Here is a 23,004-nt window from a genome sequence, read left to right on the forward strand (position 1 = left end):
TAATTTAATGTGGTCATTGGGGTTGTCCCTGTCATATTACAAGTCGTTAAATTAATTATCTCTTTGATCCAAATATTAACTTCTTCTCTTTGCATAAAAAATCGGCACATGAAAAGACTGTTCGTGAAACGTGCTTATTCATCATATTTTCCAATTGTAAAAACAACTTACGTACAATTTTCTGTATATTGATGCATTATTGTAATATCACAAGTATAAGCTTAAGAATTTGATACTGCATAATTATAAACAAATCAACATTACAACATACTAGGTCGTACTTGGGCCGCTCAGTCGAGGGTGCAATATTTATATAGGCAAAACAACATAAAACTATATTGTTCAAGTTAAATGTATGTTGGCCGAAAAGAAGAATGTATACAAGAATGCGCAAATCCGCCACAAGAAAGCATTTAGCTTCTACCCTGTCCGCATTACAACCATTTGAATTAAATGCCAATAAAAAGTAGCAGCAAATAAATCGATTCATCAAATTCAACACTTTTTACCGGGTTAAGAACACAGAGAACAAAAAAGCGAGAAGATACTGAATTTCTAAAGTATATGGTTGCTATGGGGGAGTAATTTGAGATAACAAAGCAACCTATTATTTTGATTCATGTTTTGACTCATAATACAAATGCAATTTATTACTATATGCGGGTTTGAAAATACTATTTAAATCGTCTTTTCATTCTCCATCGTTTGGTGGTATTCCGGGGTCTTTAGCCCAAATACTTGCTGAGATATTTAATGTTTTGCTTTTCCCGACAATATTGTCGGGAGCATGCAATAGTGACCAGACGGGAGTGAGCATTCCATGGCAAAAACAGTATGAACTACGTCTTTTTAAATTAAGCTCTTAATACGTATAAAGAATTGTGGTTCTATATATAGAGAACAGAGAAATAGAGGAACACAAATTTTTGTCAGTTCTCAAATTTGGTATGCATGAAAAGATCAATCAAGTTTAAAGCTTGGTTAAGGCACTGAACTTGAGACGCAGTTAAGACACATTTTTCTTGTTTTCGTTATTCTCTCTTTTCGCTCCCCCAATTTTCGAAGCGAGGCCTATGCAAAGGCCTCATATTTTTCTGTACAGACCTCATGTTCGGTCAATAATCAGTTAAGGAATAGTGATAATGCAAAGACTCGGGTGTGTATATTAATTGCATATGTGATGTTGCTACTCTGATTCACCAACCGGGCAAGCGGAAAAATTAGCTTGACCGCGGTGGGAATCGAAACCGCGACCTTTGGTTTGCTAGTCCATTGCTCTTCCAACTGAGCTACAAGGTCAAGACGGTTCGAGTGGTTGATATTTCGGAACTGATTCTAGTCCCTTCCATATCTGTGTGTCTTAAATTGATAGTGATAATGCAATTAATATACACACCTGAGTCTTTGCCTCATCACTATCAATTTAAGACACACTGATATGGAAGGGACTAGAATCAGTTCCGAAATATCAACCACTCGAACCGTCTTGACCTTGTAGCTCAGTTGGAAGAGCTTTGGACTAGCAAACCAAAGGTCGCGGGTTCGATTCCCATTATGGTCAAGCTAATTTTTCAGCTTGCCCGATTGGTGACTCAGAGTAGCAACATCACATATACATTTGTTAAGGAAATAAGGAATGTGTTCAAATGAACTGTTGTGTGACAATGTCGATTCAATTGAAGGTGACAGGGTCAATGTTAAGTAGAAAAAACATGAATGCTTAATTTCAGACTGTGTAATGACTAGTCCATGGTATGCTATTTACCCTTGGTGAATAGAGATTGTCCATAAGTTCTGATCGTAAATAAAGCAAGTAATGATTTACGCAACTAAGCTAGGTAGCCCTCAAATTAAAAACTTCGAAAAGCTACTTATTTGACCTGGATAGTTTGTTTTATACAGTCAACTTTAATATTATAAATGCAAGTGACTATAGCATTGTAATAATTGTAATTTCAATCTTAAATTCTTATATTATGCACAAGTCATACTTGTGTTAACACCGCAATATGATTTTCAAGTACTTTTTAGCTGAATTATGATACTATATATTGTTCTTTTCTCCAATTTATTTGGTATCTGGTGAAGGATAGCGATCGATAATGCTACTGTGTAGATACTTCTGTTTTCATCTTGGGAGTACTACAAGTGACTGATGGTGTCTGAAGATAATTTCAACAGTACGTCGTTAAACATCGCTCTAAGAGTAAAGAACCCACATTATCGTGGAGACGTAAGGGTGTGATTTTCTTGCACATACATTGGTAATTTTGATGAGTATAATAATATTATACCGTATCTCACGCCGTATGACTCCAAATTCCCGCCAATGCACTCAATTTTTACATTCAATTTGACGTGTCCGTAGTTCCCAAGGGCTCACTTGTGGCAAGGGAGCAAAGGGCAATTCCTTCGTTGCTTGAACATGGCTCTTTGACACCCCTTCCCAGTGCTGGGAATATTTAAGCATTACAATTTTTATGTAACATAGCAAGAAATTTCGCCCCACCATCCAAAAAATCTAATATATATCTGTTTCATGTAATTTTTATTTCTAAACTCTTTAGAAAATAATATAACTCGTTACTCGTATGGGATGAGATGCCATAAAATCATGAAACCAGGGGGATTTTGGCAAAATGATGAATAGGTTTGCAAACCTGTATATTTCAAACTTCGCCATCAAGGAACACAATAAATATGCTACCAACTTCTCACAAATTAGATAATAGACACAGCGCTGAAATTAGCAAAAAGCTTACACAAGCGGGCACTCTGGTGCCTGTAATGAAAATATGAATATCTTTACATAAATCACAATTAGTATGAACAGAACATTCTCGCCCATGTTAAGTAGTTCGAATGTAAATTTGACATTTTTTGTATAAAAATCAACCATTATTTACCGCACTCGTGTAGCACTAATCCAATGTCAATCAACTTGACACGTTTACGGTATTTATGCGACTAAACAAAAACCAGCCCTAGGGCTCTTAATTCTTGTCAGCTGAGATATTATTTCCTTGTTTTTTGTAACTTTTCGTCAGGGCTATACCTAACTAGATAGATAATTTGAAAGCGAATAATTGGAATTCACATTAAACATTCATTCGACTTTCGCTACTCCTGGTTTACTGCTACGATAAACAATGTAGATTATGTCTGGTATTATAAGTGTGACGAATATTGATAATAACCATCTAAGATGCATGCAGGCCGGTTTGCAAATCTATGCCCTATCACTTCGCCTCAGTTCCGATACCTTTACATTTTTTTTTGAAAAATAATTTTTATTTCCGGCCAAACCGCGTACACGACGATTGCTTCGATATATATGGTATGTAAAATGGTACCAAGTTTGTCGGATTCGTATTTAAACTGACATAATAATGATCTTTATGGATATACATATACATAAATGTTTTCTCATTTTAGATTTTAGATTCATTTTCCCATTTCATGCATTACATTTTTTCAACAATGTCGCTGCTGAAATGGTATTCGGTAACAAGAGTACGACTGCGAAAATGTGATAATCCATGTTCGCTGCCACCCATTAAGGCTAGCTAATTTCCACTCCGGAAAACGAGCAGCGGATCGGATTTTTTTCCGAGCCTGGTCCGATCCATGAAGTGATTTCGGATCGGATAAAAAAAAGTTAAAACTATTTGAACTTTTTTTTATCCGGTCTCGGACGCTTTCGGGTCAATATAAGCCAAAAATTTCAACAGACGGCGCACGCGCGGATTATCTTTCGTTCCGATCCGATCCGCTGCTCGTTTTCCGGAGTGGAAATTAGCCTTTTAGAGCTTGCCACAGCCGATCTCTGCTGCGTACAGTTCCTTAGCTTAGGCGAGGATTCTATGATTATACCTCGCAGGAAACTTGATTCCTCATAGGCAACAGAGTGTTTTTAATTGTAACTAACTAAAAGCATTTATAATCAGAACTATATATTATCTTTTTTTCTAATCTGCAGTTCATCATATTGAGATGCAGTTATGCTGCACTGTCTTTAGCAGCATATTAGCGAGTTTGAGCAAGGAAACGAAGCACGAAGACGAAGACGTGTTTCGGCCGAGGTAGACTGGGAATAGTAGTCTTCGTCTTAAGTCTTCGTGCAGCGGGATATTTGAATTGAGCAGTTTTGTCAAAGTTATACGACTACGAACACGGTACTAATTTTGTAAACATGAACAGAGCTGAATACGAGATGGCTATTTTAGCAATGTTTTCAGAAGATGCTTTGGAAGTGGAAGATGTTATGCTTCTTTACGGTCTAAAAATCTCAAACAACATTTATATTCCATACAAGAACTATTCAAGATTTGGCTTGAATATATCTTACTTTGAAAACTTCGTTCTGACCACAACGAACTTTGTCAAAATATTCGTCCTAAACCAGGACAACAGGACGAAGACGTTAAACCCTCACCGCTGACCTTAAGCGGAGTATGCGCAAATGATGCGCAGACGTTAAAAAATTGTGAAGTTTGTCTTCGTCTTCGTACTTCGTTGCCTTGCTCAAACTTCCTATTATAGACCCACACACATAAACGCTGGTATAAAAAACGTGCTATTAAAACGTCAAGCTGATTTGAAATACTTTGAAACTTAGGATTTGCTGCTTGAAAAGGTCAATTGCGATTAAAGAAAATTTGAGTGTATAAACTTGGCGTAAGACGGGATTACTTGGGCTAAGTTTGTGTACATGTATAATTAAGTATAAATGCCTCCTGGATATATAACCTTTTTATGATACTAGCTTTTTAAAAACGTTAACTTAAGACCTCTTTAATTAAGACGTCGAACTTTTCATGTGCCGAACGTAATGTTAATGAGATAAAGTCTATGTTTAAGCTCATTTGGATTTGATTCGGTACATAAAAAGTTTGGCATCTGAAACGGGCCAAAGATACAACTTTTTATCTATTTTCCTCATTTTCAGTTTGCTAGTTTATACTTATAGAACCAGGTGAAGTTCATTCATTCATTTGGTGTTTTGGTAGGGAAAATAACGAAAATTAAAGCGAAATTAAATGGAATTATTAATGCATGTTTGTGGTAACGTTAGAGGAGGGAACCATTTAGGGTGCATTTTGTTGAGAATTTTGTTAAGGGCTTTGGAAAACAACTATCTGTATTCCGCACGAATACAGATAGTCTGTATGAAGTATAAACCATACGTTACCACGTACTTTATACTTATTCAATATTGTTGGCAGAATAATAAGAAAATTTGAGAGCTAAGCGGTCGACAATTAGTTTCAGTTTAAAAAAGGCATCTGAAGAGTTATAAAAAGATTATAAGATTAATGGTTAGTTGTAATAGAGCAATATTAATGTCAATATCAATATTAATCATATGTGATAATTATATTCTATATTTTCTATCGAATGTGTTTCTAAGTTAAAGGCTAAAAATATTAAAGTAAATTACCTATTGGCAATACTCTATTACCTATTACCTAATGAATTCCCTTTGGCAATATTAGGTTAAAAAGTCCAATACTATTACAGTGCCAACTCTATTATCGTTTCAAGAAGAGAAACGGTTACAAAAACTTTTCATCCACGGTAGTAGTATTGAAGACCATGCACAATAATGGCTCAAAATGACCATTAAAAAAGTGAAGTAAGGTAACTCTCACGCGAGATTATAAGAGAATTTGGAGGTTCCTCAACACTTTTAATGTTATGGAGCAATATTAATGTCAATATCAATATTAATCATATGTGATAATTATATTCTATATTTTCTATCGAATGTGTTTCTAAGTTAAAGGCTAAAAATATTAAAGTAAATTACCTATTGGCAATACTCTATTACCTATTACCTAGTGAATTACCTATTGGCAATATTAGGTTAAAAAGTCCAATACTATTACAGTGCCAACTCTATTGTCGTTTCAAGAAGAGAAACGGTTACAAAAACTTTTCATCCACGGTAGTAGTATTGAAGACCATGCACAATAATGGCTCAAATTGACCATTAAAAAAGAAGTAAGGTAACTCTCACGCGAGATTATAAGAGAATTTGAGGTTCCTCAACACTTTTAATGTTATGGAGCAATATTAATGTCAATATCAATATTAATCATATGTGATAATTATATTCTATATTTTCTATCGAATGTGTTTCTAAGTTAAAGGCTAAAAATATTAAAGTAAATTACCTATTGGCAATACTCTATTACCTATTACCTAGTGAATTACCTTTTGGCAATATTAGGTTAAAAAGTCCAATACTATTACAGTGCCAACTCTATTGTCGTTTCAAGAAGAGAAACGGTTACAAAAACTTTTCATCCACGGTAGTAGTATTGAAGACCATGCACAATAATGGCTCAAATTGACCATTAAAAAAGTAAAGTAAGGTAACTCTCACGCGAGATTATAAGAGAATTTTGAGGTTCCTCAACACTTTTAATGTTTTGGAACATGTAATCCTCCAATGCTTCACTGGCATAAGGTCTATTGTCAATATCATGACTGATCAGCCATGCTACAAAGTGTCTGGCATTAGCATCTTCAAGTTTGCATAGGTCAACAGGATTTCCTTTTGAGATATTTGTCATACGTTCTTGCATGGTAGCCCCGAAGGGATGTTTACCACCTGTTAAAATGAAAAAAGCGATCATACCGACAGATTGGATATCGGATTTCTTCTTATAACGTCCTTTTTCTTCTTCATTTCCCGCTTCTATAACTTCGGCAGGCATCCAGCCTCGTGTTCCCTTTGCATAAGTTTTAACTGTTGTTTCACCTTCTTTCAAAACGCGGCTGAGTCCAAAGTCTGCTACTTTCAAATGTCCCTCAAAATCAACCAATATATTTGAAGGCTTGAGATCTCTATGTAAGATTCTTTGATCATGAAGGCATTTTACACCTAGTAATATCTCCTTGATCATCCTTGGGCCTTGTTCTCGCAGGTGCGGGACATTTTGTGATTTTAAGGCCTTGATACACTAGATAATGTTTCCGAAACAAAGTTTCGGAAACAAGTTTCGGAAACACAAGTTTCCGAAACAATCGGATATACACGTTTTGAATAGTTTACGCAGTTTAAATTTGGCGGGAAAATTGCAAGTATGCATTAAATAGGATTAAAAATGTTAAAAAGGGAGTTCTTTGCGCAAAAATTAAAAAAGAGAAGATTAGTAGCTATTTGCGGTGCTCTCATTGTCAATATAATACTGAGGAGAATAGCCAGAAGACGACGAAATCGCAAAATTTGGACAAGGAAGTGGATTGGCATTCCGATCGTGATATTCTTCTTTTGTCGTGTCATACAGACATAGCTTGCTTTCCCATAATGCTATGAATTGCTCAGTTTTTTCCGAATTCCAAAACTCTTTCCCACCGGCCATCTTGCTCCGCCATAAAATTCCAATGCCCGAAATCTGCATCGTCACGTGGTTTGAAATGGCTCGTTTGATTGGTTATCATTGAAAAGTTTCTTAAACATGTTTCAGAAAATAGAACATTGCTCTAATCCCGAAACAAGTTTCCAAAACAAAATTTCCAGTTTCCGAAACAAAAGTTTCGGAAAACTTTTTATGATACACACGAAACTTTTGTTTCCGAAACTTGTTTCCGAAACTTTGTTTCGGAAACATTTCCTAGTGTATCAAGGCCTTAACATACGCGCTCAATGTTTCTTCACAAAGATCAAAGATTATATACTTGAAGTTTTCGTCTTCAAGAAAATAACGATAGCTCAAAATATATGGCAATTTCGTTGTGTCTATTCGTCTCAGGACAGCAATTTCATTCTCATCGGCAGCTTCACGCAATATCCTTTTAACAGCCACTTCGCTACCATCTTCTAAGATTCCGACGTACACAGACGTGCCAAATGAACCACAACCAAGGCTTAACTGCTTCTCTGAGGCAAAATATTGTAGTGGAGGCCCAATCTACGGGACAAGGAGGAAATATAAAACAAGCAACATGTAACATGCTAAAGACGAATTCCTAAAGCTGGACTCCTCATTGAAACGAGTATAATGTCACAAGTTTTTTAAGACCTCTTTACAGACGTTTCCCAAAAAATATTTAGATTGAAAATAAAGAACTTAAAAATGATCAGTTAACCACGAAGTTCGAAATATATTTGTGAGATTAGGTCATTAGGTAACTAAGAGCAACACGTGATGAGTGTATGTTTGTGCGGGCATGCTTAGCTTCAAAAGTACAAAGGGATGTAACTATGGTGACGTGCGAATTAAAAAAGATTGTTACGCTGACCAATAAATCGCAGACATCAGGCCATTCAAAACAAAAATGTTTGCTTATTTTTCAAATAACCTACATCTTATTGTTGTTGTTGTTGTTTAATCGATCTTGGATTCTTTTTTGGGATGACTCTCTTTGCAATCAACTAAGTGGAATAATTAAGTGCATTTTGCGACGTGACATGGAGGCAAATAGCGTATACGTCGAGGCATGCGATTGCATCGGCTTGCTTTAGTTCCAAAAAACCGGCTTCAACGAAGAAAGACGTGACATAAGAATGAAATCTGAACCGAAATTTATTTTTTGCACCTCAAACTTTTCATCTTATGTTTCTTAATGTAACGTTTACAGGTTTCATTGAAAATACAAGGCAAGCCCAATAAATTTGATGAATTTTGCAAATATCTGAAAATATCAAGATTTAGTTTTTTCTTTTTAAGAAAATAGCCCGCGGTCTCAATTTTAAATTTAGCTAAAAGAAATGAAAAACCTGTTAGGCGTTTGATGGTATAAAATATCGATAATGTCATCAGGGAAAAAGGGATCATAATCTTGGGCCCAAATGTTTTAAACCCGGTTGCTTCGCAGGCGTTGTTGTAAAATTTTTCCAAAAAGCAAACGCCAAAAGATATTTTATACTGACATACAAAGATAATTATTTCGTCAAAATAGGCTTGGAAATAGTCTAGTTTCAAAATTTAGCTTATTTTTAGGATCATACCTTGGGTATAGGTGTTAAATATTTTTGTACTTGACGAGATTTAAAATTTGTAGTAGGTTTAGTACGGCTTCAGAGTAATTTTGCTAATTAATCAGAGAAGAAATGAAAATATTTTAAAAACTGGCCGTGCCCTCACGATGAACTTTTTTAAAATATTCTGTGATTTGTGATTTTTTTTATTTCACGCAAGGGCGCCAAAATAGAAAACGCGCGAGGTGCCTTTATTTTATCGAAATACTCGAAATGTCTCAACAGCAAAAATTAACCAGACGGAATGCACTCCAAGGTATACCGAACTAGATCGTTATGAACGTTATATTTTACTACAAAACATGCATGAACTGTGTAAAACAATATTTTTTTATTATATTACAGAATTTATCACGCACTTGATTTTGTTCATTTTGTTCCCACATTCTTATACAAATATCCCAGCAATTGGTTCACACAATAATCGTGCGTGGACACTCCCAAGATGCAACTTGGGCAGGGATAGTATAAAGACCATGCATCACCAAGTGAGATGGGAAAATTGCTACGAATGGAAAAAGTGCTACGACTTAAAACAAATAAAGTCAATTCCATTAAACTGTCGAAGTTTGTGAACGAGATTGATACAACGAAAAAATTTCGAATTTGATAAATATTTTCATACTACTTTCAGTCAGGGTTAAGACTCTCGAGCGATATTTTAGTTCTGTCTTAAAATAAATACAGACTAAAATTAATCTATGTACCTTCTTTAGCTTTTCAACATCGATATTCTTTAAAATGTGGAATTTCTCGCCATGTTTAACGGACTTTGGAACCTCCCTTAATTCAAACTTCAGAATAGTCAAGATTTCTTCGTTGCCACATATCAATTGCTTGTTATTCTTTATATTAACGTTAAACTTGAGCAAAGTTTGCACAACGGCTGTATGGCCTCTAAAGCAAGCCACTTTTAGAGGAGAACAGTCTAAATTATCGTGTCTATCTATATCATTTAAAGCTCCGTGTTGCAGGAGGTAATCAACTATTTGGCTGTCACCGGATTCACAAGCCACATAAAGAACAGTCTTGAAGTTTTCATTGTATTCAGAGATGACCTTGGCACCACGCTCAACTAAATATTTGACAATCTCGTACGCTTTGGATTCGGCTGCAAAATGAAGAGCAGTTTTGCCTTCGGGGGCTTTACAATTCACATCAGCATTATTTTCAACCAAAAATCTCACCATTTTCAGTGAACCTGACGTGGCAGCAATGTGCAGAGGAGTTTCACTCAAACGGTCTTTACAATTTACGTCGGCACCATTTTCAATCAAGTATTTTACTATGTGGAATGATTTAGATTTGACCGCATAATGAAGGGCAGTCCTATCCTTGCTGTTTCCGCAATTAATACTCGCGCCATGTCCTATTAAACATTCTACAATATCCAAGGAGCGAGATATGACGGCATAGTGAAGAGCTGTCATATTTTTATTTGACCAGTCCACTCCATTAGCATCGACACCATTTTCAACCAACTCCTTAACACGCTTAAAATTTCCTCTTTGAGCTGCTCCAAAAATTCCCAACATATTAACATTCCTACAAATAAAGGCAAATGTATCATTATTAGTACAATATCATTAAACAATGACTGGATGAGGTAGTTGCATGTGATACATCAAGAATTATCAGCCGTCATGGTTAGCGTGAATGATACCATTTCGCAAGACCTTGAAAATTCCTCTATTATATCACAAAGCGGACATGTCGCAGCTCTCGCAAGCTTTCGTCCGATTGGATAATGCTCTTCTAAGGAACGAAGCTAATCTATTCGTTGAAACAGAAATGTATTGTAAAGTTCAGCCAATGAACATTATTCTTGCGAGGAGCTGCGACACTACTTTCACAAAGACGCAATTAAATAATTGTTTTCTCGGGTAATAAATTAATAATAATTAACAAATAAGCAATTCTTTTTATGAAGCGTAATTTTCATATTTTAGAGCTACATCCCTAAAATGGGGGAACATACAAATTGGTGTACCGATTTTGAAAAGTATATAATGATTATCTCGATCAATTTTCTTAAAATGGAACCAAGACATTATTATACTTTAAGTTAGTTTTTCCTCTAACTAATAAAACTTGTTTCATTTCGATAACTTTTATCATTAAGAAACAATCGAACACCCTATATACCCAGTATGACACCCAGTATAAGGTGAAGCACCCAGTATAAGCCTTCTGCTGAATTCTTCTTCCAAGCTGAGACATCTGGAGTGTAGATAAAACCTATATGCTAGGCTGCCTGGATCGAGGTAGCGCCATATTTAAGTTCGTTCGGAACTATTGGAACTGCGCATGTGTTATCTTAAGTTCGGGCACTGGCAGGTCGCATCCATAACCAGCTTTTTTTTTCGTGCTCCGCCGTGCCAGCCAAGAAAGAATCAGTGCGCTGGTTACTAATCAGAATAAATGAAAGAATTTCACCGAAATTTGAGATTTTCGTTTGTGAGATTAAAAAACGGATTAAACATTTAAAGTTGATTAAACATTTAAAACCGATTAAACTACAGAAACTGAGTAAATAGACCTGACTCTTTGATTTCTTTAATGTCTCAAACAACGAAAACAAAGGATGCGGTAATAATATTTAACTACATATTATTCAGTAATCTGGCAACCCTTAAATCAATGAGTTTAGAGACCCAGTTTAAACTATAACGGATCCAAGCATTAGTGGAAATGATGTGAAGTTCGCCTAAAAACGATCAGGTTGACAATGTTGTGCGGCCCACATTGTTCAGAGTCGTTATCAACATTGAACAATCTTGTTACACCCGATTCATTTTCAAAAATATTGTTCAATGTTGGTGACAAGTGTGAACAGCTTGGCAGCACAACAAAATTGTTCCATGCTGATAAAACGCAGCCCGCAGGCTCAGAGATTTTAGCCGTGTAAAGATCGTATGGTCAGCGTTTTGCCTCGAAACAGCCGTGGTGTTCTAATCGATAATGAATGGGTCAATTTTCCGCTGCGCGATTTCATTTTTTAATAATCACATGATATGGCAACTTCACCTATAGTCAACAATTTGATTACTGTTAGTAAGTTAGATTAAATTTCGGTTTCACTGCGGTAAAATTACATTGAATATGCATGTGAATTTGGTCCTATTTTAATAACATAGATATGTAATAACGCTCCTTCTATTTCACAGTTTTAAAGATGTGGTCGATTGTGGTGCGTTGACACGTCGCACATGATTGATAAAGAATATATACAATCAAGTAACACTAATACAGCAATACAGCATGAAATATTTACATTTGTGAAGAGCACATAATTATTACGTGTAAAACACGAAGATATGATTTTATCACCCCCTCCACAATTACTAGGTACGGCCAGTGGCGTAGCCAGCCTGACGATTTTGTCCCGCTATGTAAATTTCGAGTTATTATAATTATTCATGTCTTTAGAAATTTATTGTTTTCACAGTCAGTGAACACTAAAATATTAGCATAGCGGGACAAATCGACAGGCTGGCTACGCTACTGGGTACGGCCCTGAATATAGGCTTATATTGAAAAAACACGAATTAAAAGAGGAAGCTTTGGAAACAAACATGGATATTCACATTCTTTAATTTCTATTCTTAAATTACGTAGCCTCCTCCACAGACAACTCTTATGTATTAAATTATATTAGGTTATTATAAGGCATGGGTGAGCTCTGTCCTCTGAGCTTTGCCATGCAGAGAAGGCCATAAATCGACACAACAAATTGCATTGCGCATACCAATTACTATATACATAAAAATTTTAGAAAAAAATGTTAAAATCGTACCGTGTATAGGCGGGAGTGAAGAGAAGTGAAAGCATTTTGCTACAAATTTGCGTAAAATTTTGTGTGTTGTAATTTTGACATGATAATCCGTGAAGTGTGTAGTCTGTAGAATGTAATTTGATACTTTTTATATGGATTATATCCATATCAAAATAGCTATTATTTCACATGTCAACATGGCTGTGCATTTAGGCGAAATCGAGCAAATGTTATCGAGAAAATATCGAATTTGCCTGCTTTGGCTCAGTAAACGCGTACAGTTTTAACGCAGCCTGTGAAGACGAAGGGTTATGCCTTTTAATTCAAGCGAATAGTTCTTGGGAGGCTGCGATAAAAGTGGGATTGATGTTCGATCGTCGAGTTGAATGTATTGCTAGCCTAGATCATAGACATAGATGTATGCCTCCTCCTGTGTCATTTCATATTTTCATTGTATGTAAGGTTGATTGTTGAGTTCCTTAATCTTTTGTTTTGCAACATTCAAATCTTGTTTGACGCTTATAAACTTACCTGTTTAAGTATTGTGTGTATGCTCTAAATTATGGGGATACAGTTTAGGTGCTATCTCCTGTTAAATGAATTAGAATTTACTGACAAAGACATGCTGTCCAAATTCCAAAACATTTGCAAAATAAAGTCCTACCAGGGTCAGGTTAGATATTTGTAACAAGTCAAAACCAGGCCTAAGACTTAATAAAACACTCTCGCTGGTTAATTAAATAGCAAATAAAAATTTGGTCTTATGTATACAGTATAAGCACCTCTTGAAATTTTAGAATTAGATTATTTGCTACAATGGCTAACAGATGGACTGTAATAAAAAGCAAATCAGGGTAATATCTGATTTAGTAGACCTGATAGACCTGACCAGGTAGACCTGATTTATCATATTTTCTTAATCTTAGGATACATCCAGTCCAATAAACTAAACAAATTCAAATTATGCTCCTTCAGAGTAGCACCTATAACAGGAGGATCTAATGGAAGGGAATAAAAAATAAAGGGGAACTTATATTATAAGAAATTCAAAAACTGCATATGATGTAGAAGTTAGAATTGGGTTAACTTACTGATATTTTCCTACATATTATGTAATCCACACAGTAAATATCACCAATGACAAGCACAGGGTGCAGATCCCATATTATACCACACAAATCATTATTAAAAGAGTGAAGACTTCAGTAATCATGTTACAATGTTAATATATGGTGTCATAATGAATAGCATTATTTGATCTTCAAACAATTTTACCCTAACGCAGTTGTTTACACAAAATTATAATTAGGAAATGTACTATAATTGCAATTTTACAACCCATGATGATAAACTACAGTGTAGGTAATTGATATGTTTTTACAATTATCTTGTATTTTAGATATTACTGCAGGGTCACTTGTAAGCTCTTTTCCTTCAAAACAAACTATTGTCCTCCTTATTTTCTCTGTCATCCCGGTTTTGAGTGCATGATGGATTAAATAAAATTAAAAATTAAAAAGTCAGATCAATATTTTTTACTGAATGCGGTTGCTTGCATAATTTTTATATTACCTAACCGAACCTAACTGAACCTAACTGTAATAAGGGATTTGTTCATAATTAATGTGCACTTCAACTCAATTGCAAATACCACTGTGTAAAATAACAACCATATATACTATATATAATGTGTATCGAACGTTTTCCAATGTCATTTTATATGGCAGTGAGTGCAATTAATAATGCATCATTACCATAAACGCCGTAAAATACAAGTCAACAAACCTTTTCGTTTTGTTCCTCCTGGGTGTGCGTGCGACAGTTCTTTCTTTTTAGTTTTGTAGTAGCTAGCGGAATAGAAAGCTTTCTTCGTGCGAACAGTGCGATTTCGAAGGCTTTGAAGCCATATTTTAAATATAGAGGTCTCGCTCCCCCTACACAGTAGCCCAAGCCAAATATGCAGATTTTTAATTCATAAGAGATGCCTGCGGAGGAGGCTATAAAATACGATGTCTCGTCTAAATATCCAACAATACTCAGGTTCGCAACGCTTGTGAATGAATATAAACTATGTATAGTGTTAATTAAATTAAATAGATTTTATTTCAGCAGGGTAATCACGTCAGTTCAGAAGAACTGGAATTAATGCGAGCGTTGTCCAGAAGCTTTGCAATTGATAAGAGTAGCACGCACGCCGGAGTTAACGCCAGAGCATTGCAGGCCTCTTTGTTGCTCGATATCGCCCCTTGTCCTTAAGTCAAAGCTGATTTAGCCCTTAATTTACTCATACATTTCCATTTGTTCTCGAATTAAATTTGACTAAGCTATGAAGGCCTGTTCTAAGAATGACCAATTTGAACAATCGACGAACTTTAAACCGTCTGAAGTCACTACACAATTTGACCAATACATTTGTAGCAATTATACTCATTACCATAATAAATGTTACCATAAATAACATATCAGAATATGCATAGCTAACCTTGCGATCTTTCAAGTAACCCAATTAATCAACTTCGTATTGCTGTAACTCTTTACCAAACAACAATGAACAGCCAGCAAAACTGTGCGCACAGTATAATCGCCACAATTATATTTTATCAATACTTCCGCCTTCCAAGAAGACGAATAGACGGAATAGTGATTTGGCGCAGTGCTTCCATTTTTTAAATCAAAAGGTCCTACTTTTGCACCAAAAATTTCGCGGAACTCGCTGAAGTTATTTCCCTGTTTACTTCCCTGAAATGTCAAAAGACTTAAAATTAATTCTACACATGGACTCTTAAAGATAGTACCGTGATTAAGTATACTTCAGGCAAAATTAAAATACCAGCTTTTTCCTTAGATTTCCTTAGATTATACATTTTCCTGAAATTCTCCTTTTCGGCCGTAAAATTTCCTTAGAATAAATTAAAAAAGGAAGTATATACCCTTAGTAATCATCACTGTTTTGGACTCTCGCTCCGCGATAGTTAGAATCTTCAAATGTGGCTATGATATTCTTTCTCTAAAACTATAATGGGTGTATAAAAGACAGTATAAAATAAAGACGAATACCGCAAAAGACGAATACCGCAGTTCGACAAAACATTGTAATGCAGATGGATTATCCCGTCTACCCCTAGCAACAACGGAAGATAAAGATCAGTCAGTTGACCCAGTAGATGCATTTCACGCATCACAACAGTTCAATATGTTGCCTGTCACTTGTCAGCATGTACGTAAAAAACCCAACGCGATTCGACCCTGGCTCAAGTGTGTGAACATGTCATGAAAGTTTGGCACGAAAACAAAGACCCCACTTTCGGACCATATATTCACGGAGAAACGAACTGACCGTGCACCACGTATGAATTATGTGGGGAGGTAGAGTTGTTATTCCCACGAAGTCAAGTCGCACCAAATGTTATCTGGAGGAGACATATCGATCATGCAGTTACGCGCTTCAGAGAACAAAAACAAGACCCAAGAGATGGAATAAGCAGTTGCTGGTGATGCTCCGAGAAGGGAAAATGAGAACGAGGTGGAAGACGAGATAGCATTGGGCCTACAAGAGCAGGAAGGACCTCCCGAACCAAACCGAGAAGCGGATAAGGTAGAACCATTTGAACAACGTCATCCTCTCAGACTTTGGCAAGAACCGGTTAAACTAGGATTTGATAGTTAGTTCGGACAGACCACCATTTATAAATATATGTTTAAAATAGGGTGCGAACATTTGTGGACACCAACTGTTAACAGTTTGATTATTTATATTATTAGTCAGGAGAGATGTAGTGTATGACTCAGAATGCATCGGAGCAACGAATGCGTTGGCGTTTTGTCTTACGAAAAATCGTAATGGCTGACGTTGAGTTGTATCGTTGACAAGAATTAAGTTGGAAACACTACAAAGGGCAATTCGCGAAACATTGCAAAGATTTCATTGCATGCTTCTCTATTTCATTCGCGCAGCTATTATTGCATGTGCCCCTTTTTTTCTCTATCCACATTATCCAACGCCTTAGACCATGTCTGCCGATGTGAATTCAGCTCGTAATCGCTTACGATGTCGTCGTATAAGAAACTAAAAAGCAATACTTCGAATTTCTCTTGGATGAGTTTCAAAGGGATTAATTTTAGCAATAAGAATCCATATCGAAACACTGGTATGTCACTCAGGGTTTCTTGTTGAAAATACTTTTCGGACACTTTGTCGATGCTTAATGAGAAATATTCTATGTTCACTGTCGGTAAATTATCATCAAACCGGGCAGGTATAATAACCGTTAACACTAGTCGTCTAATTATCGGAAATTCTACCAAAAATCTGTGGCCAGACGTTTTACCAATCACCTTTGCAATAATTATATATATTGTAATCGTATGAGTTACCATAATTAGCATAAATTGTCATTAATTTCATTTAAGCGTGACTATTTTTGTCAATTGTATGGCATGGGCGCGTTGAACACAAAAGGATTCTTATAATCCGCACAAACGTCGATGTTTGGGTTAGATATGTAAGTATTACTGTTGATATTTCCTCGGTAGTACAGGTAGCTCTATACTAAAGGATTTTCTTTGTATATTTGCTTATAGTTTACGTAAATTACATCAAAGTTGAAATACTTGATCTTTGCATGTGGTATCTTGTTGTTCCTCTATCGCGTAATTTTCAGTAAAATAAGCCCGAAATGGTAAAATTATCGTGGCCGCTTCGTATGATATATCGTGCTTTTTCTCAGCATGACAGTCACTACAGAAACCCTCATTAATTCCCATACCTTTGCGAATCAATTAAGAGATTATCAAATTCATCAGCAAAGGAAATTTAATCCACTAACCCCAATTGATGCACAAAACCCTTGTATGGAAGATACACCCAACAGAAGTAGCCACCAAGCAATTAACAGTAATTCTCATTCCTTTGTGAACCAGTTAAAGAAATACCGCATTAATCAAAGAAGCAAATTCAATCAACCAAATTTGACCCCTTTTTGGGGAGGCATAGTTACAGTACCGCCCGACCATTTACAGCAGGGGTATGTCCACAAACATCGACCAAAATCCACGGACCTAGATTGGAGGAACCATTTACGCCTAGTAAAACTGATTATGTCGAGATAAATAACAATTCACAAAAACACGTTCCCAGTTATTACAAGATTCCAGTGAGAATAAGTTATCGAAATACGAAATTAAATTGGAGAGACATGTCATTGCGAAATACATATTCCAACCCGAATTTAGTTACTATAAAACTTATTAGAAATGGTCCACCTGCGCAAAAGATCATACCTAAATGCATGGTTATAAACGCTCGTTCTCTTGCTAAACCTCAAGCTGCTTCTGCGTTAGATGTTGAGCTTCGTACCTGGGAAATCGATATTTGTTTTGTGTGCGAAACATGGTTGCACGACAAGATACCATCACACCTAATATGCCCAAATAATTATTCAATTATCAGAAAAGATCGCTGTGATGGCCGAAATGGAGGAGGTGTTGCTATAATTTATCGGAAAGATTGGAAGTGTAAGCCTCTAAATTTCCGAAATAATTTGGAATGCATTTGGTGCGACATTGAGACGACAAATAGCAAATACTATGTTGCAGCCGTGTACCACCCCCCGGATCCGACATATGAAGAAAACGAATTACTGAATCATATATCAGAGAGTATTGAGAAAATCCTCCAGTGTGAATCAAATGCCCGAATTATAATTGGAGGAGATATAAATCAACTAAAGATAAAGGACATCATAAGTCAACATAATATGGAACAAATGGTAAAAAAACCTACAAGAGGTCACAAGGTACTTGACATTTTTCTAACTAATTGTCCACATTTATAGAAAAATCCTAAAGTTCTGGATAGTCTGGTAAAATCTGACCATTTGATCATTATAACAACTCCGCGAGAAGCAATTAAACCAGAGAGAAAATCAGTTTACTTTAGAGATGCAAGAGACCACCGAAAATCTGCTATGATGAAGAGCTGGAAGCACAGAACTGGAACTGCATTGAAGAGTGTAGAGATTTGAACGAATCAGTTATACTTCTAAATCATATGTGACCTTCCACGGGAAAACATACGTTAACGCTATTTCGTTCGTTCGAAAATATCGTTCGTTATCCGTTCGTTTGCCGTTCAAACGCTTGAAGCGTTCGTTGAAACGATTTTCGAGATCGTTCATCGTTCGAAATTGCCCGTTCGAACGCTTAGGAAAAAACGTTTGAAAATTGGTCCGAAAGCGTTCAACCGTTTGATTTACTGTTCGTTGAAACGTTTGCCGGAATTTCGTTCAATCGCATTGGATTTGGTTCAACATATTAGATTAAACATTTGCAATGCTACAACTTTGTAGAAGAAGCGCAGAATGTGCTACACAGAAATACTCCCAGAAACGTATTCAGTTCCTTAGTATAGAAGGCTTGTAAAGGAAATAGTGGGGTTCTATCAATTTAGCCTAATCGAATGCTATTTTGTGCGCTTCATGTTATGGTTTATGCTTAGCGTCATGCAGACAGAAGGCTATTAAGATTCAGTGCATGCAATTATTCCATTAGCGTCAAATTTCACGTCTTAAGCTTTCTTTCAAAAAATTATCGTTTTTTGAATTTCGGTAATGCACTAAATGGTTACAATTTGTGCTTTACTATACTTCTGTAGCTTCCATAAGCCAAATTTCACCGCGCACCCAAACAACTCGCAAGCCATATATTAGCATTACGAGCCATAATATGCCTTGGCAAGGTGCTAATTAAGTTGCATAATTGTCGGAAGTCTCTAAATGTATGTAAACAGACAAAACCAGATTTTAAAATGAATTGAGGGATTTTGCGTGTTACATATTAATATCGTACTTTTAAACCATGTGTATATATAGCTAATTTATTTACATCTGATAAACTTATCTGGCCTCCGTACGAAGCAGCTACTGATTAAAATCTATTCAAAATTAAGAACCGCATCCTAGGACAGACCTTTCAGCTTGAAATTCGTTGTCTTTAATGCAGTCTGAGATAGCTACAAATTATACAACAATTGAAATACCCTAGGTAATATTTGAAGACATAAATACAGTGACCTAACGCGCGTTCGGTAGGGTTACGACAGAACTAAGAGATCCTCATTTATTGGAGGCCAGGATAGATAACGAAACATCATAGTATAAGCAAAACGTGATTTATGACAAACAGCGAATTAAGGGACCCCGCAGTACCAAGTATACTTCAAGACCCCATCCTTGGCTCTGTTCGTTACGCCACTGCATGAATATAGCAATTTAAATATGTAGGTGCATCTAGTCTAAAACTAGAGCCGGAGCAACAAGATCCTCAGTGCCCCGCTTACAAAATTGTCTTATTTCCTTAAAAAGGTATCTTTGTCTCCCCAGATCTAAGCCATCTGGCTCGATCGTTGCTGGCATGTTGAACGGTGGCAATTGCATAAATATAACTTATATATGGCATAAATATAACTCATGCATTGTAAATATTTATTTAGACTCTTAATTCACAAAAAAATACTTCATATATATTGATATATGCACATTTCAGCACAATTCACTCCCCATGTATATTTTGGTTGTAATTTGATTTCTCTCGACTTGCTCCTCGAATCGGAAACGTGGAACGCGGAAAAGGCTCAAATCGTATAAATGATAGAGACTGTATGAGAGTAATGAACCTATATCAATGATGTTCATTGTGTGACTTTTTATTACAAAAAAAATTCCGTGTTTTGTGAGGTTGAGTTTTGCGCTATGTTTTAAAGTGCGTGCAGTCCTTCATTGCGCACAACTGGGCTGACACAAGCCCAAAGGGCAAGTTGCCAAGCTAACGTTTACAAACATTTAAGTTTGACCTTTCAGATATTTTGCCACATATATTTCGCTATATATAATTCATCAGAAAAGGAGCATTGGAATTTATCTTGCTTGGACAACATATCAGCTGTTGGGCAACAGGAAAATTTTCACTAATTTTGATTTGGGCTCCCTTGATTAGAAATTACATTCCGGATATTAAATTGCAATTATGCATGGTCATTGCACCTTGAAGCCTGCCAGCTAGAGCGGCAAAATGAGCAAATTTGAAATGGCGCCTGTCAACTGTTTATGCGTGCATGAGCGCGCGGGTAAAGATCTTTACCAATAATTTCGCGAAGACTGTCCCAAATATTTGCTGGATATTAGCATCTATGGAGAAGTCAAGGCGTTTTAACGCAAGCATATATAAAGGTTAATACCAGGTATGAACACTAAATGAAACATTAGCTATGAAAAGTCATGACTTGGCCACTTTATTAGGCGCGCTTGCAATTATTTTCCTCCAAGCATTGAAATCAGGCTTATTGATGAAATCATCAACAGAATTCGTATAACGGTTCTCTCGATTTAAACTAAAGTTTTTTTTCCCTTGAGTGTATTTGCTTGGCTAAACTGTAGCTCTCTATTGACCATGCATATATATCGAAATATGACACGCATTCGAAGTAAGATTTCATATAGATGATCATGCAATTGTATATAACAAGACGTTCTCAATTGCATTTTATGTATATGTTAACGCGAGTAAAATGTATTCGGATATAAATGCGCACTGCAATATAACTCTTTAGATTGCTTATCATGGCCGGTGGAATCAAGTTGGGCCACGATCATCCAATCATTCCGAATAAACATGACATGAAAGGTTGCCAGACCTTGAAAATGGCTTGGCTGAGGTTAGAAAAGTTGTTAGCTTGGGCCGTGGTGGTTACAATTTACATTTACTTACATTGAAACAACAATTGTTTACAAACTTTGCTGACATTTTTCATAAAAAAGGGGTAGATGCTACCTCGAAATATATATAATTATATGATATAAAAAGATTTCGCCAGACAAAATGGATTAATGCTTTCATGCATGTCTTAAATAATCTTGATTAGTTAATTTTACTGTAAGCAGGAGGCACAAATTGTGTCACAAGTAGATGTCTCGAAGATGTTGAGGATCGTTTGTTTCTTAAAATGGTGAGTATAAACTCCCCTGTGCATGCATTTGGCATTGTCGTTTCTATATGGGCGGCAGCATTGCTATATGCTTTGCAGAAAAAATTATTTGCACTCTTTGTGATTTAAAAACCCGGTTCTATATGGGCGTCTGCTATTGCTATATGCTTTAGTGAAAATACTGTGCAATCTTTTCTTGCTGCCGGGGTTGAGTATTAAGTTGTTTTGCAGGGCGGAACTGAATTCGGACCTTCGGGATTGCGGTGGTTTGAAATGAAGATTTCGAAAATTATCCCATTAATTTACGCGCGTTCTATTTCTTTAGGTCACTATTGTTAGGCTCATGCAGGTAGCATAGGTATTTACACAGTTACCTATGTAGATGGTCGAATATTTGGGGAAAATAAAATATTTCCTGATGAATATGACCACCAGGAATTTAGTTACTAATTTAATATCACAAGTATTAATTAGCGATATACTGGTTCATAAGTCATAACACATGCATATGTGATCGTAAAATATCATATGGCGGCAGAAATAGGGACATTGCAGCTTTAGCTTTGCGAAGAAAATATGGCGATGGTGCATGCAGTGGATAAAATAGATTATTATCAAATTTTTAAATATTCTTAAGGTATAATGATGCCCTTAGTTGCTACTGACAGTACTGTGTATAGGCGACATTCCGCGACAAGCTTGACCGCAGCTAGAGGCTATTGCCGCACGGAACATATTGTGAGCACTAGGTAAATATCCAAGCTTATATTTTAAATATTTTATTACCGCGCAATGCATTGCTGAAATTGAAATGTGGATTTTCACGTGCATAAATGGTTGGGATATTTAATGTAGTAGGCTATTTATACCAAATAAGTTTTGACAGCATGCAAGCACACGTTACTACGCTGGTTCGTATACAAACGAGCTTTGCGTATGCGATATTCTGTATAACTGTTATTAATGTCTGGTTATCATCTGTAAACAACTTGATCCTTGCGATAATTAATTTAGTCGTTTGCGCGTCAAAGAGTATAAGCAATAGTGTACAATGGAATCTCTTGTGTTTAGTTTAACATAAAATATGTATCCAGTAGCTGAAACTCAACCAAACTTAGACGGTGACCAATGACATTGCCTATGATATTATTATCGAAGCCAGCAGGCCATTTATGGCAATCTTCGTTTACTCTCGGTTTAGAGCCGTGTTAATAAAACGGATGCATGCATGATGTGTTTATATGTCCTTAACCACCCATA

General features: G+C 36.1%; 1 protein-coding gene and 1 non-coding gene across 2 annotated transcripts; one reads left to right on the top strand and one right to left on the bottom strand.

Moving 5' to 3' along the window:
• The first annotated feature begins 1,488 nt into the window (after positions 1-1,488).
• Positions 1,489-1,561, top strand: Trnaa-agc. The gene has a single exon. It is a non-coding gene; the product is annotated as a tRNA-Ala (tRNA).
• A 4,573-nt stretch (positions 1,562-6,134) lies between these two features.
• LOC114539410 (serine/threonine-protein kinase cds1-like) lies at positions 6,135-7,486 on the bottom strand. Its single transcript, XM_028560038.1, has one exon. The coding sequence runs from the start codon at positions 6,909-6,911 to the stop codon at positions 6,360-6,362; it is 552 nt and encodes a 183-aa protein (XP_028415839.1). The 5' UTR covers positions 6,912-7,486; the 3' UTR covers positions 6,135-6,359.
• Positions 7,487-23,004: the final 15,518 nt, after the last annotated feature.

This window comes from Dendronephthya gigantea, unplaced genomic scaffold, assembly GCF_004324835.1.
Source record: "Dendronephthya gigantea isolate DGI-Jeju-01 unplaced genomic scaffold, DenGig_1.0 000202F, whole genome shotgun sequence".
NCBI lineage: Eukaryota > Metazoa > Cnidaria > Anthozoa > Malacalcyonacea > Nephtheidae > Dendronephthya > Dendronephthya gigantea.

Bases quoted from the DNA above. Each gene is read 5' to 3' on its own strand.
- LOC114539410 (XM_028560038.1), bottom strand. From the start codon at position 6,911: ATGATCAAGGAGATATTACTAGGTGTAAAATGCCTTCATGATCAAAGA.